The sequence below is a fragment of the Anser anser genome (genome assembly GCF_964211835.1).
Source record: "Anser anser genome assembly, chromosome: 19".
Lineage (NCBI taxonomy): Eukaryota > Metazoa > Chordata > Aves > Anseriformes > Anatidae > Anser > Anser anser.
Window position 1 is genome coordinate 14568393 of NC_139740.1, and position 12652 is coordinate 14581044.

Consider the following 12652-nt stretch of genomic DNA (forward strand, 5'->3'; position numbering starts at 1 on the left):
AACAGCAACTATGCCATTATCCCCTGGTATGGTCTGAAGGGCGTTACAAAGGTATTTTCATCTCCATTTCTCACAAGGAGAACTACGAGACGAGAGAAGAATGCCTCTCTAGAATCCACCACGTTACCGCGCAGGTCCGTGAGAGACACAGAATGGGATCCAGGTCTTCTGAGCTCTATTCCTGTGTTTCAGCACCCAGACAGCAACACCAAGTCAAATACTCCATAGGAAACAAGAAATACAGGCTTTTAGTACACTGGCAATAAGCATGACTTATATGCTCATTAGGAACCAGAAACATAGGTTTTTAATATGCTGGCAATAAGCAAACTAAAAATAACTCAGGAAATTGACTGTATTCATTTCAAAATTTCAGCAAAAACATGTCTTGTTCTACTGCGACTGTGAATGCACGGTTCCATGGCTCAAGCTCTGCCCAGTAGAGCTGTAAGATTATCTGAAAGACACCAAAGGAACTCTCAGGTTTTCTTCTACTCCTTTCACTCCCAAATCTCCCAGTGCCTCATGCTACGCAATGATAAAACAACTCTCCATATTTATAAGTGACTGAAATGATTTTCCTCAAAAGTTGGTGATTCAAAGCACTTAAGAACTTCGCCACATACAAACACACAACACATTCAGCAAGGCTATCCAATTTGCAAAGAAATCCATCCAAAGTCTATCCTACCATCTCCATGTTTTTCAATTATTAAAACAACTTTGTATTACCAGCAAATGCCTCCTCGTTGATTGCTTGCACCTGCAGATGCTACTGGGGCTCTCTGTTACCTTGCCTACATTCCTTAGAGAAAACATTCAACATCATTTAAATTGGTGATGTTGCTATCAGTTTTGTATTGATCGTCATCACTCCATATCTCCTCTACATTTATTTTCTTCCACATTTTTATGGAGGAAACTTATCAAAAGGATTTTGAAACTACAGGCACATTAAGCCCACTCACCTATAGCTGTCATTTTATTAGCCTTTTAGCAAGTTACACAGCTATCATTTTCTCCTACAAGAACTACATTAGCTTGACTCTACCAGTTTGTAGCTAGCCAGATTTTGTACTCTTCTAGCATCAAAGTAAGCATTTAATTAATTTGTTTGATAGCCAAAACCACATTTAAGAGGTTTTCCATAACAGCACCACCTCCATTTATGTTAATCGTCTTAAAAGCAACACTGACAGTAGATGAACTCTGCAGTAAAAAAAGATTCTTCTACAACAGAAGGTAAGAATGTTTCCCTTGGACCCCAGCTCTTCCCACCCTTTGCAATTACAGGTGACTGGCTTTGCTTTGTGAAAATAAAGGTAGCAGATGCCCCACTTCCTTTCTGTTTGGAATAAAAGATTATATAGCTGAACTGAAGCTTCCGTATTACAGAATTACATTACAATTATGTATGCACAAAGACATACATTTGGAGGTGGGTATTAACACTGCCACATGCTCTTTCACTTCTGATCCAGTGACTTAATCAGTAAAGCACTGTGTAGATTTAAGTAGTACCAATCTTTCCTGAGTACAGCTCCTGAAATCTCCTTAAGGCATCGGCACTCAGCCTTTGTAGCAAGGCTGTGCGACTTACCACATCGCATGCATGTACGTTGGAGGTAGACGAGGGCTGCTGACCGGGGTACAGTTGTAAGATCTCATAATTCTTTCTGCCAAGAGAAAGTTACGAAATAAACTGGCCACAAGCAGGTCTTGCCGGAAGAGCTTCTGGAAAAGGTCTGTCAAGAGATTGCATGAGTTACTACATACACATCTGTTTAACTTGAGTGCTCTAGGTAATAAGTAAAAATCACTTCAATGATAAAAACATGTTAATATTTTATTCCAGTACAAATTCGGCCACTTGTGCTCCAGAAGAATGAATTCAGAGCAGAACAGGTGGAGAAAAACGGGATGAAGTTACTCATGCTAAAGACAGACTGTCTTACCAGCAAAGAGGGAAAAAACAACAATGTTATGCATGATACTAACAAAAGCTGGAAGAAAATAGATTGCTCTTTCCAAATACAGTAAGAAAATTATTCAAGGTAAAGGAATCATGTTAGCACTGGGAAGTCTTTTCCTGTTTCTATTCATCATGTTACCAAAATTCTTCTGATAGAGAAGAATGAATACAAAGAATTTAACTAGCCTTAAGATCACATCTGATCTGCTCTTTCAATATCAGGCTTTAATTTTCTCCTTATTTCAGTGTCTCATTTATCTAATTCTTCATCCTACTTTGAATAAGTAACGATCACTGCTGATGAAAACTTGATTCACCTGCCTGAGTCCTACCTCTAGGCAAGACGTTCCACGCAATGGTGTCTGTGATGGCTGTGAAGATCCAGTTCAGCTCTCCCAGGGGAGTTCTCCTGTCATTCAGTCTTCCAGGAATCCTACGGGGGAGGAGAGGAAGGGAGGGATAAGCAGGTTTCCTTTTTTTTTTTTTTTGTTTAAATATACATACCTTTTGTTTGTTTGTTTGTTTTAATACACATACACACACACACACCTCTAAGCTTCAGTCAAGGCACGTGGAAGACCATATTCCAGAACTTTAATTCTCCTAGTGCCAAAAGGTTCCCCCCCCCAACCTTTTACCACTTAAGAGGTTTCCTGAAGCGAGATGCTGCAACAAATGAAATCTTTATCTACTTCTTTCGTAGAGCACCTATTTAATGTGATCAAGTAGGTAACAGCAGTATCGTAATCAAAATAGTTAAAGCAAGAATTAATATTGCTAGACAAACTGTCCTTTTTCAAAATATATTATGTACAAAGTGGCTTGTAAGATTAATTACTAGACCTGGGGGGCACGTTTGCTGTTTCCTACAAAGGCACAGAGTTTGCCACCCTGTACGCTCCTTGAAAACTTGACATTGTGAATTTAGCTAGGGATTCACTGCATGGCCATCAGTGCTGTACACAGATGCACACGTAGTATCTTGATTAAAGGGTTGTTAAGCATAAAGTTATTAAGCATAATCAGCGGCTTTTCATTTCAAATGGGAGACATTATCTGCAGCTAAGACCTTTCTGATGAACACCTTGGCATTCACAGAGATCAGTCAACTGAATGCCAGTTCCTTAACTGAATTTAAGGTTAACATACCGCTTCACAGAAAGGTGCCAGCAAAAGGCACGTTCTTTGTGAGCTCTGTAAACAGGCATCACTGAGCTGTGAGTGAAAAAGATGCCGTTGACAAGCACCTCCTAATGAAGAAAGCAAAATGCTGCTTGAATGCTGCATTCTGGAGCCCTCCCACAGCAAAGCCACAGCAGAAACCAAGGCAGCACATTTTACCCTCATGCTGGCTATGTGCAAGACTTGGTCCCTGTTTAGAGAAAACTATTTACTTAGCCCAGGTTTCAGTGTAGTGCTACTCTAAATGCTGTGTATAGTCACTATAATTTAATCACTTGTGTCATGGCAGTACCTGCATGTCTAAAAGATATAACATAAGAAAATATTGTTTCTTTCTACTGTGCTCTATTTTTCTTTTCCTCCTGAAGAGGATGAATTCCTTCTCCTAGAAGAGTCAGAGGACTGTTCGCGCAGCGTGCGAGGGAAGCAAGCAGCAGGCACTGTCGGCGCTGCCGCCAGCTGCTCCGTCACCACGGGACCGTGCGGCCTTCCTCCATCTGGTCAGCGTGCCTGTCGGCCCAGGCTGCAAATAGGGAGTGCAGTGTCAACGCTAAAAATACCAAATTCTTGTCAGCAGTACATATCTGGAGTCTATTTGTGGTGCAGTAAGGTACTAAAAATGCTGAGGAATCCAATGGCTAATTGTATTAAATATTTTTAAAGTAGAAAAAAGTGGCACTAATCAATACCCGGGATGGCAGCTTTCCAAACAGCGATCTACTCTTGTCCCTGCAAACACATAGGACATTCACTGAAAGTGAGCAAGGTGGGTTTTTTTTGTTCTTTCGTGGTTTTTTTTTTTTTAAGATTTTATGCAATAAAAAATAACTCAAATCCTGCGAAAAGCTGAAATATTCATACAGTTCTCAAAGCAAAAGCAGAGGACCAGCTACTGATTCCACAGGGATAAAAGAGCTGCATATTGCGTGAACATCTAATAAATAATTACTTTTAAGTACACTCCCTTAAAGCCAGAGGCTGATTATAATATACACAAGTAGTACTGGGCTGAGATAACATTTTGGTGTGTCACAGTGAAGACCTTTCCTGTGACTGTACTGGCTAGCGGCCCTTCATTCTTCAGAAACGTACCAAAACACACGTGCTTGAAGGAATTATTATATGTGAATATGTACGTACATATTTTGGCTATAAGATGACTTGCATTTAAAAGAAGATCCTAAGAAAACCTAGTTCAGCTGTTAACCTCTCTTCCAAAATCTCTGGCGTCAGTGCACGCCAAGCAGCATGTCGTGATGGACAAGACAGAGCAGCGGAGGAGAGCTGATTTTGCCTGGTATTGCTGAGACTGATACTAGAATGCTGTGCCCAGCAGTCACGTTTTGGCATTCATTTAAAATGGGACATACAAAATATATCAGGTGCAGGAAACGCTAAAAAAAAAACCCACGACATTAAATTGATGTCACACTGAGAAATTTAAGGTCATTCCTACGCCAAGGAACAACTTGAACACTGTGGATGAACACCCACAAGAGGGAAAAATCCTGCTGCTAACAAATACTTTACACTAGCAGATGAAGAAAGAAGAGCGTTTAACTGGTAAAAGAAAGGGGAGCAACTGACCCTTTGCTTTTCAAAGGTTTAAGGTATACATAATTCAGAGGAGCATCAGCTATTTCGGCCCTGCTGAGGGGCAGCCAGGTAAATTCTGTAGCCTGAAACACGCAGAAGGGCAGAGCAGATAACGTGACCGTTCCCGCTGGGTTTAACATTTCTTACTCCGAGCGTCAATGCACCGGAGACAGCAGCCTGACAGGAGCACGTTCAGTGCAGGCAGAGCAGCACGCCCCTCTTCTGCAGCATCCCGGCGACACACGACAGAAACTGAAGAGGTTTAGCCTGCGGTCCCCGGAGAGACAGATTTTAATCTGAAAGCTTTTTGCAGTAGCCAAAATTAGCCGCTCACTTGTCAGTACGAACTGACGACATGGTACGGCACTGCCTAGGCATGCTTCACGTCCAAAGGAGAGAAAGACACCGGCCTGGTCTGGCACTTGTGAGGTCCTTGCTTTTGTAGACTGAAAAAAGTCACTCAAATTTATTTCATCCAGGCGCTGAACTCCCACTGTCTTTGCTCACCCATAACAAGAGGCCCAAAGGAACTACAGGACCAACGCTCATTGTGTGATCTAAGAGACCAGACAAAAAAGTCCACCGTGATTCAAAATCATCACACGCACAAGGTTACTTAAAGGAAGAAAAGCGGCCGTGAACTTCAGCATCTCGCAGCTTCTGGCTCCATCCCGAGCAACTTTCTCAGGTGTGCTTTCTAATGCTTTTTTGCTTCTCACAAGAAGTTTTTATATATTAAAAATATCAAGACAATCTATATGAAGAGCAAGTGCTTTGTCTGTGGTAAATTGGTCTGATATGTATGGCGGCGTTATTTCCCATGCAGCACATTCCCTGGCATAAAGACAGTTTCTGAAACAGCTAGAAATTAACATATTATAAAAAAAAATCCTGTCTGTCCTGATATCAGAGGAAAAATACACATCTCTGAACCAGTGTTTGTTAACTGATTCCCCCAGAGCAAGCAGAGGGAACACAAGGCCACACAACTGCTCTTATGAGGTTTTCACACAAATATTTGCATTGCAGAACACCCTCTGCAGCAAAATAACAGCATTTCCTAAGTTGGAATTTTATTAACCACAAACCAAAGCACTCCTTGTTGAGACTTCCTAGCAAGCCAAATGCTGAGCTTAAACCTTTTGATGGCCACTTTCAAGCCAGTTTTCAGTGGAAATAGAAACTGCGTTTTCATGGTGGAGTTCAAATCTTTACACCAGATGGAGAGTTCTGCTTTCAGTTCATACTAGATTATCTTTATTAAATGCAAATTGTGCATCGATACTTATCTTACTGATCACGCTAAGCAGAAATGACAGGCTGAGAGCCAAAGTTGCTTCTAGCAGCCCAGTCTTAGAAAGTCCTTGCGACTAGAATAATCTGCTTTCTTAGGGAACAAGGTATGCTTCTTATTTTTGCACTGAAAGGATTAAAATGACTACCTATTAGTATAGCATAGGTTTTATTTGGGATTTTAAAATGCATTTGGTATTTTTGCACTATGCAACTGTGCTTTCTAAGACTGGCTGCAAGATTTGTAGAAAATACAGCTAGCTACTAGGGACTGCAGTCAAGAAGCAGAAATTAACAGGATGTCATTCGCATATCTTACGTGGCATCAGGTGAGTTCATTTTCTCTCTGCTCTCATATATATATTCAGGAAGATACTGATTTGGTACCTGGTTCCAGCAGTGTGAAGACAAATGCTGTTCAGTGCTTTAAAAACCTATGCATTAGGTGTTAATGGTGAGGGTACAGAGAGTGAGGAATAACACAAGAATGAAAGGCAATACATTTCAATAACTGCACAAAACCCTACCAGAGCTTTCAGATTTTGGACGGGAACAAGAAAGCAGCCATTAGAAGGAAATTGGCAGCACTGCTGTTCTCTGTGCTGCACACAGGAATCAATTAAAGTTGGAACAGTCAGCACTATAAATCGGCAGATGAAAATAAATACAATGTGTTTTCTGTTCCTAGACTGGACTACTCAAACTCTCACCCCAGAAACTAGAGGACAGCCTGTACTACTCAGATGAAAAATTGAATGATTGAAGGAGGGGATTTTAACACAGTGCTATTCAATGACAGTAGATCTTGATCATCTTTGAGCATTACAAATTTAAACTTCCAAGGATCACGGAAGAATGATTCTTAACTCTCAGGCTGCAAATATACTCTAATGGTAGGACAATGAATCAGCTGACCATCGGTTGAACACATCAGATGAATTCTGTCTCCCTGCACTGAAGCTCTGAGGTTTCCCACGCGTTAGGAGAGCTCCAGCACAGCATATTAAAAAACCCCACCACATATACTAGAAGATCACAAGAGAGAAATACAGCAATCTATCTGTTTCTGTACCATAGTTATAAGGAATTATTTGAAATTATTATTATTATTATTTAATCATCAGCTATACCTCTCCTAAAGAGCAGAGGTCACTTTACTACGGTTGTTTTAAGTTCCACTATAAAAATGCCATTTTTCAGATGAATTACGTCTGGGGGACTAAGTATATATCCCTTGCACAATGAACTCTTTCGAACTTGTCCTATGATTCTAAACTAAAGCTTCTTTTAATTTCTATTTGGACATACATCTACACAGCCAGAAAGTTGCAAAGGTCCACAAGTTGCAAAGGTCCACAAAGTATTTCCCCCTGTTATGTCTCGGTACCACTTCTCCTGGTGCCTTTCACATTACGGTTTGACAATCACCAGAGAGCCTTTGACAGTAAGGACAAAGCAGGCTTCATTTGTAAAATCTATTTTTGAGGGAGAGTAAGAAAAGGAAAAAAGGGCAGGCTGTCTCAGCTGCTGGCTTCAATTTAACATCTCTGGACTCTCAATTGCTTCTTCCATCAACTTCCTGACAGACGCCTTTACAAAGACCTAAATCACTGCAGTCTATTGTGAAAAGTGAAGACTACAAAATGTCAGGGTCACTAAAGAGCTTGTGCTAGGTGTAACATCACTGTCCTTGTCAGAAATTTAGCAAAATCCCATGAATCACTTTAATTACAGGGGAAGCATTTACTTCAAAGGATGCCAGATTTTCCCTGTGGATGGGCTCCATCGTTACCTCCATTTTTGTAATGTAATACATATAACGTTGAGATACGCAATACGATACTTGGACTTCAGAAAACAAAATGCATCTGCATTGATTTGTACCTGCAGACATTCACCATAATTTATTTTGGGAAAAAAATTGTAAGTAGATTTCAGTTTTCATTCTTTCAGGAAAAAAAAGGGGAGACTGTATCATAGAGAACTGTAAAACAATAACGCACGCGGCATATGTGCTTTGGCAATCTCTTGAACTGGCATGAACTGCTTAGAAACGATCAACAGAGCTACTGTGCTCAAAGACACGTTCTCGTCACAAATAACACAAATGGCACAGGCGTGCTGGGATTGGGCGCCCGAAACCTTGGCAAACTACTTGAGAAAGACAAAACATTTGAGCTTCTGAAATCATTTGTTTGAGAGGGCTGCAAGGCTTTGTACACTACTTTTCAATCCCGTCATCTTTCCGTATAAAGATATGAAAGAGGTGTTGCCATGAAAACCATCCTGTTGAGTGTGATCTTCAGTTTGTATACACAATAGACTTTGCCTACACTAGAGACTGATAGCCTGTAACAATGGTGATAAAATTAAATACTCCATTTCAATAAAACCAGATTTATTAAAGAACAGAAACTTTTTGGAATAACATCTTCAAAAGCAAAGTTCTCCCTGAACTCATGTACTAACAAGCCGCATATGACAGACAGGTAGCGTGGCACACTATCCCTGTTACGCTGTGACTAAACAGTACTTAGCAAAACACATTCTGAAATACGCACTCTAATGCCTTGCACTGAATTTTCCAGAAGAAAATAAAAGTGGCTGAAAGCTGCCTAAATTCGATCCAAAGGCAAACTAAGAATTAGATTTCAAAGTATAAATCAAGTAATAATCAAATCACATTAAAAAAAATCAACTTTAAATTATTAAATCAATATTAAAAAACAGGTTGCAGTATTTCAGAATTTGGACTGTCGCATGGTTAATTAAATAATTCTAATTTCAAATTGCACATCAGCTGGGATCACCTGGAAAAATATGATAGTAACCAGCTGCACTCCATCACCTGCCCTCAATTTACCATTCTGAAGGCAACTGATTAGTTAAGTTCTGAGGGCATGCACAGAAGATATTTGTTATATTACAGCAAAATTTCTGCATTTTTCTCCAATTACATTATTTTTGCTGTTGATATTTTGGGATTTTGTTTTTCCTACATCATCTTTAAATTGGCTCCTACTCAACAATCACCCATCGATACTCGATAGACACTAAAACATCAGTAATGTTTAGTTCATGGCAGTCCGTAATACCTAAATTAATTTTACTCTCAAATTTATTATTTCTAGTGATTTTTATAAATGGATTTTCTGTTGGTGAGTGACAGCCCCAAGATGGGCTCTCTGCTTTCAGAGCAGGCAACAGCATGTGCTGCAGCAAGGCAAGTTTCTCCCGCGCTGCTCCTGCCTGCGTGACTCAGAGCTGACATTCACACCAGGTCCTTTGTAACAAAACCCTGACAGCAAGGGACAACATTTCCCTCCCTTTGCCAAGTACCAAATGGGCCTGGGGAAAAAATCCCGGGAAAGCAATATACTATGCTGCTCTCACTCTTTTGAGAATGTGATTTCATGGGAGAGCGCCTGATGCAGCAATATAGATTAACGTGTTCTCGTACACCCCGATCCTTGGTACCCAGCTTCATATCCCCACCCTACACCAAGTTATACCACTCCCTAGGATATTTCCAAAAAAAATTTAAAGGTAGAACAGAGCACCAGTTCCTTTCGCTAAGGAGCCACGCAGTAAGTTATGCTGAGACAGCTGACAAGACAACTTGCCATGGAGCAGAAAAGACCAACCCAGCCCGTAGGCATGCCTGACATCAGTGCTGCCACAGGAGACGGTCTCTTGAAGTGGCAGCCACAGCTTCCTAAATTCTTAGCACTCCACCAACATAATTTTCCTTCTTTTTTTCTTTACATTTTACTGCCTGGCTCCAGCAAAGACCTTTATTTCTAAATTAGGGATTGTTTTGGCTTCACCTCAGCAGAACTGTAATATAAATGCACATCAGGATACACCACATATTTATTCATCAGGATGCTGGTTTAGCCTAGATAATTAGAAATTTGGGCCGTTCAAAGAAGGTGCAGACTAATTTCATCTCAAAGTCTGCAGCCTAATTAGAATATAAGCTCTTTCCCCAGTTTTAAAGAGAACTAAACTATAAATTACAATATACACACAGGCAATCCAGGAGGTATTTTAGGCCTATCTTGGGATGACAATAAAAAAACATGCTTTCTACAACTGGTAATACGCAGCAGATTATGATGAGGAGGTTTAAATATCTGATAACCCCACAGGAACCTATTTCCAGCAGTCTTTCCATGAGGACAGCCTTTAAAGCTTTGGACTTGGTGATTTTGAAGGTCTATTCCAACCTAGACCATTCTGTGATCCTACAGAATCCATGGGTGCTGTGTATAATCAACAAGAATCCCGAATATTTTTTTTCAGTAGCCTATTATTTAAAGAGCTTTTAACCCTCAGCAGTACATCAAATGTTCTGAGAAGCTGATTCCTGAGCTACCTGGCTCAGACTTTCCCTGACCCTTGCCATATGTTCTTTGATTAGATACACTCTTGTAGCGATGCATTAATTATAATCAACACAATACAGCCATTGTTCTAGAACACAGTTATTCAGTGACCTGAGGCGACCTCAGTCTGCACTGATAAGGAGCCCACTGGTTCAGGAGGAACTTCTGCTTACCCGTGGTGTCCCACAGCCAGAGCTGCCCAAAACAACGTCCCCTTCACTCTGCCCGTTTAAGCAACGGTCAGGGAACCACACACCTTTCTACCATTAAATCACTTTTAACTTCAGGCCCATTTTATCCTTCCCACACCACAAGACCCCATTAGCATTCCTGTGAGTACGCAGGCAAAGCAAGCCCTCGGACTTCCTTCCTGCTTCTCATCTCCTTGACAGACAGTCAAACAAAAGCCACCGCATTTTCACTCATGGCTTTCAGAGAAAATCCAGTGGTGGACCCTTTCCTAGACCGACACACAGCTGGAAACTGCTCTAACACTTTGATAGCTGCGGTGGGCAATGCCAGCTTTATTTTTCACGGAACAATCAGAAAACAAAACAGATGCATAGAAATATATCAACATGTCACCCAGCTTTTGGAGCATTACAGGACGCCTGTATTTCCAGATTCATTTATGCTCTAGAGGATTATGTAAACACCTCTCATCTTTTCATTCTGCCAGTTGCATAATGTAACTTGGAGGAAAGCACCAAGCAGTAGAGACTTTTATGCCCCACACAGACTGCACAAGTTCGAGGGCTGCACTGAACACTTTGGAAGCACGGAACAACTGAGGGGTAAGCCGTGATGAGCTAACAGTGACAATCAGAAAGAACCTGAAAACTCAGCACAGCCCCAAGATACGAGGCATACTGAGAATGCACAACAGCTCCAACGAAATAAATTAATTCGTTTAGTTGTTTACAGAAATTTCTGACTTTCGTGCATTGTCCTTTTTATTACATAAAATGAGGTGAGGTCTTCTCTATTTCTTCAAATAAGCTCCCTAAAATGGTTTCTAAAACAATCTGTCATTGTGAGCATGCTGGCCCGGACCTGGAAACAACTTTATCTAGATCCCAGTTCAGCAGCCTCTGGATACGTGGCCTGAATAACCAGGTACTGCATTAAGGCAACAAACAACTGAACTCAAGAAATAAATACCGCCTATACCTATGCATCTGCTTGTCACTGTTACAAGTCTTGTGTCTATTCTTGAAAGTTGAAAAAGATTTTTATTTTGGTAAGATTAGTGCCCTGAAATGCAGTTTTACAAGAATCAGTACTTAGTTTCCCCAACTGAGATAAGATGATCACATTTTCACACATAAAATCAGCATGATTAAAGACCTAGATAATACTGATAAGCCTGTCTTCTCCAAAATACATATTGTGGAAGAACTAATGGCATTGAGAAGCACCTTTAACCTCCTCTGAACGTAAAGCATGGAAGTTACTCGAGGGAATGATTTACTAAAGCAAAACCTGAACAAGAAATTTTAGCTAATGCAACCTTACCCTCATGATTTTCTGTAAGAGATCATTTGCTATTGGCAGCACGAGCAATGAATGATTGCTGCGCTCCGTTACACCATACAGAAGCTTATTAGAAAAAACAAGAAAGTATGATAATGTATTTCTGTTTTGAGTACACACTTATTATCCAGGTTCCTGCTCTCCTAACCCCTTTCAGGATGCCCTTCAATTCTACAGTTTTCATCTCAGACAAAAGATAACTGGACTGTGGACATCCATGTGTCAGAAGTGTAGACATACGGCCTGTTCTAATTAATCTTGACAATGATATTTCTAGAGTCAAAATGCCTCAGAAATTGAACGATCTTGCATTAATCACTGCCAGTTTGTGTGTGCTTATTAAAGTTCCAAGAATAGGATATTAAAAAATAATCTGCAAGGAGTTAGAATGCCTGCATCTACTGCCCTGACTTTAAGAACATGTTTCCCATTAAAAAAATAAAAATCTTAAAACCCAGCAGGGACTACAGTGGGCAATTATTATTTCAAAGGCTAGCTTGTTGGTATAAACTGAAGTAGATTTAAGAACAGTTTTCTACCTAATTGGTTTGCCTCAGCTGCCTGAGAACCAGTAATTATGCTCAAATACTGTTTGGGTAAAAGGATTATAGCACATTTCAATGGTGCTAAGTCTGAAACATAACACGATCAGACAAAGCATAATAGGACAGCACTGCGATGAAATGAG

At 40.4% G+C, this 12652-nt stretch overlaps 1 protein-coding gene across 2 annotated transcripts in view; it reads right to left on the reverse strand.

The window, feature by feature from the left end:
• RPTOR (regulatory associated protein of MTOR complex 1) overlaps nucleotides 1–12652 on the reverse strand; it is a 145522-nt gene that overhangs the window by 75486 nt on the left and 57384 nt on the right. For both annotated transcript variants that reach the window (XM_083804969.1, XM_083804968.1), the window contains exons 8-9: nucleotides 2305–2405; nucleotides 1601–1745 (exon numbers count right to left, since the gene is read on the reverse strand). In XM_083804969.1, the coding sequence (XP_083661095.1) occupies nucleotides 1601–1745; nucleotides 2305–2405 (246 nt within the window). The remainder of the gene's footprint in view (nucleotides 1–1600; nucleotides 1746–2304; nucleotides 2406–12652) is intronic.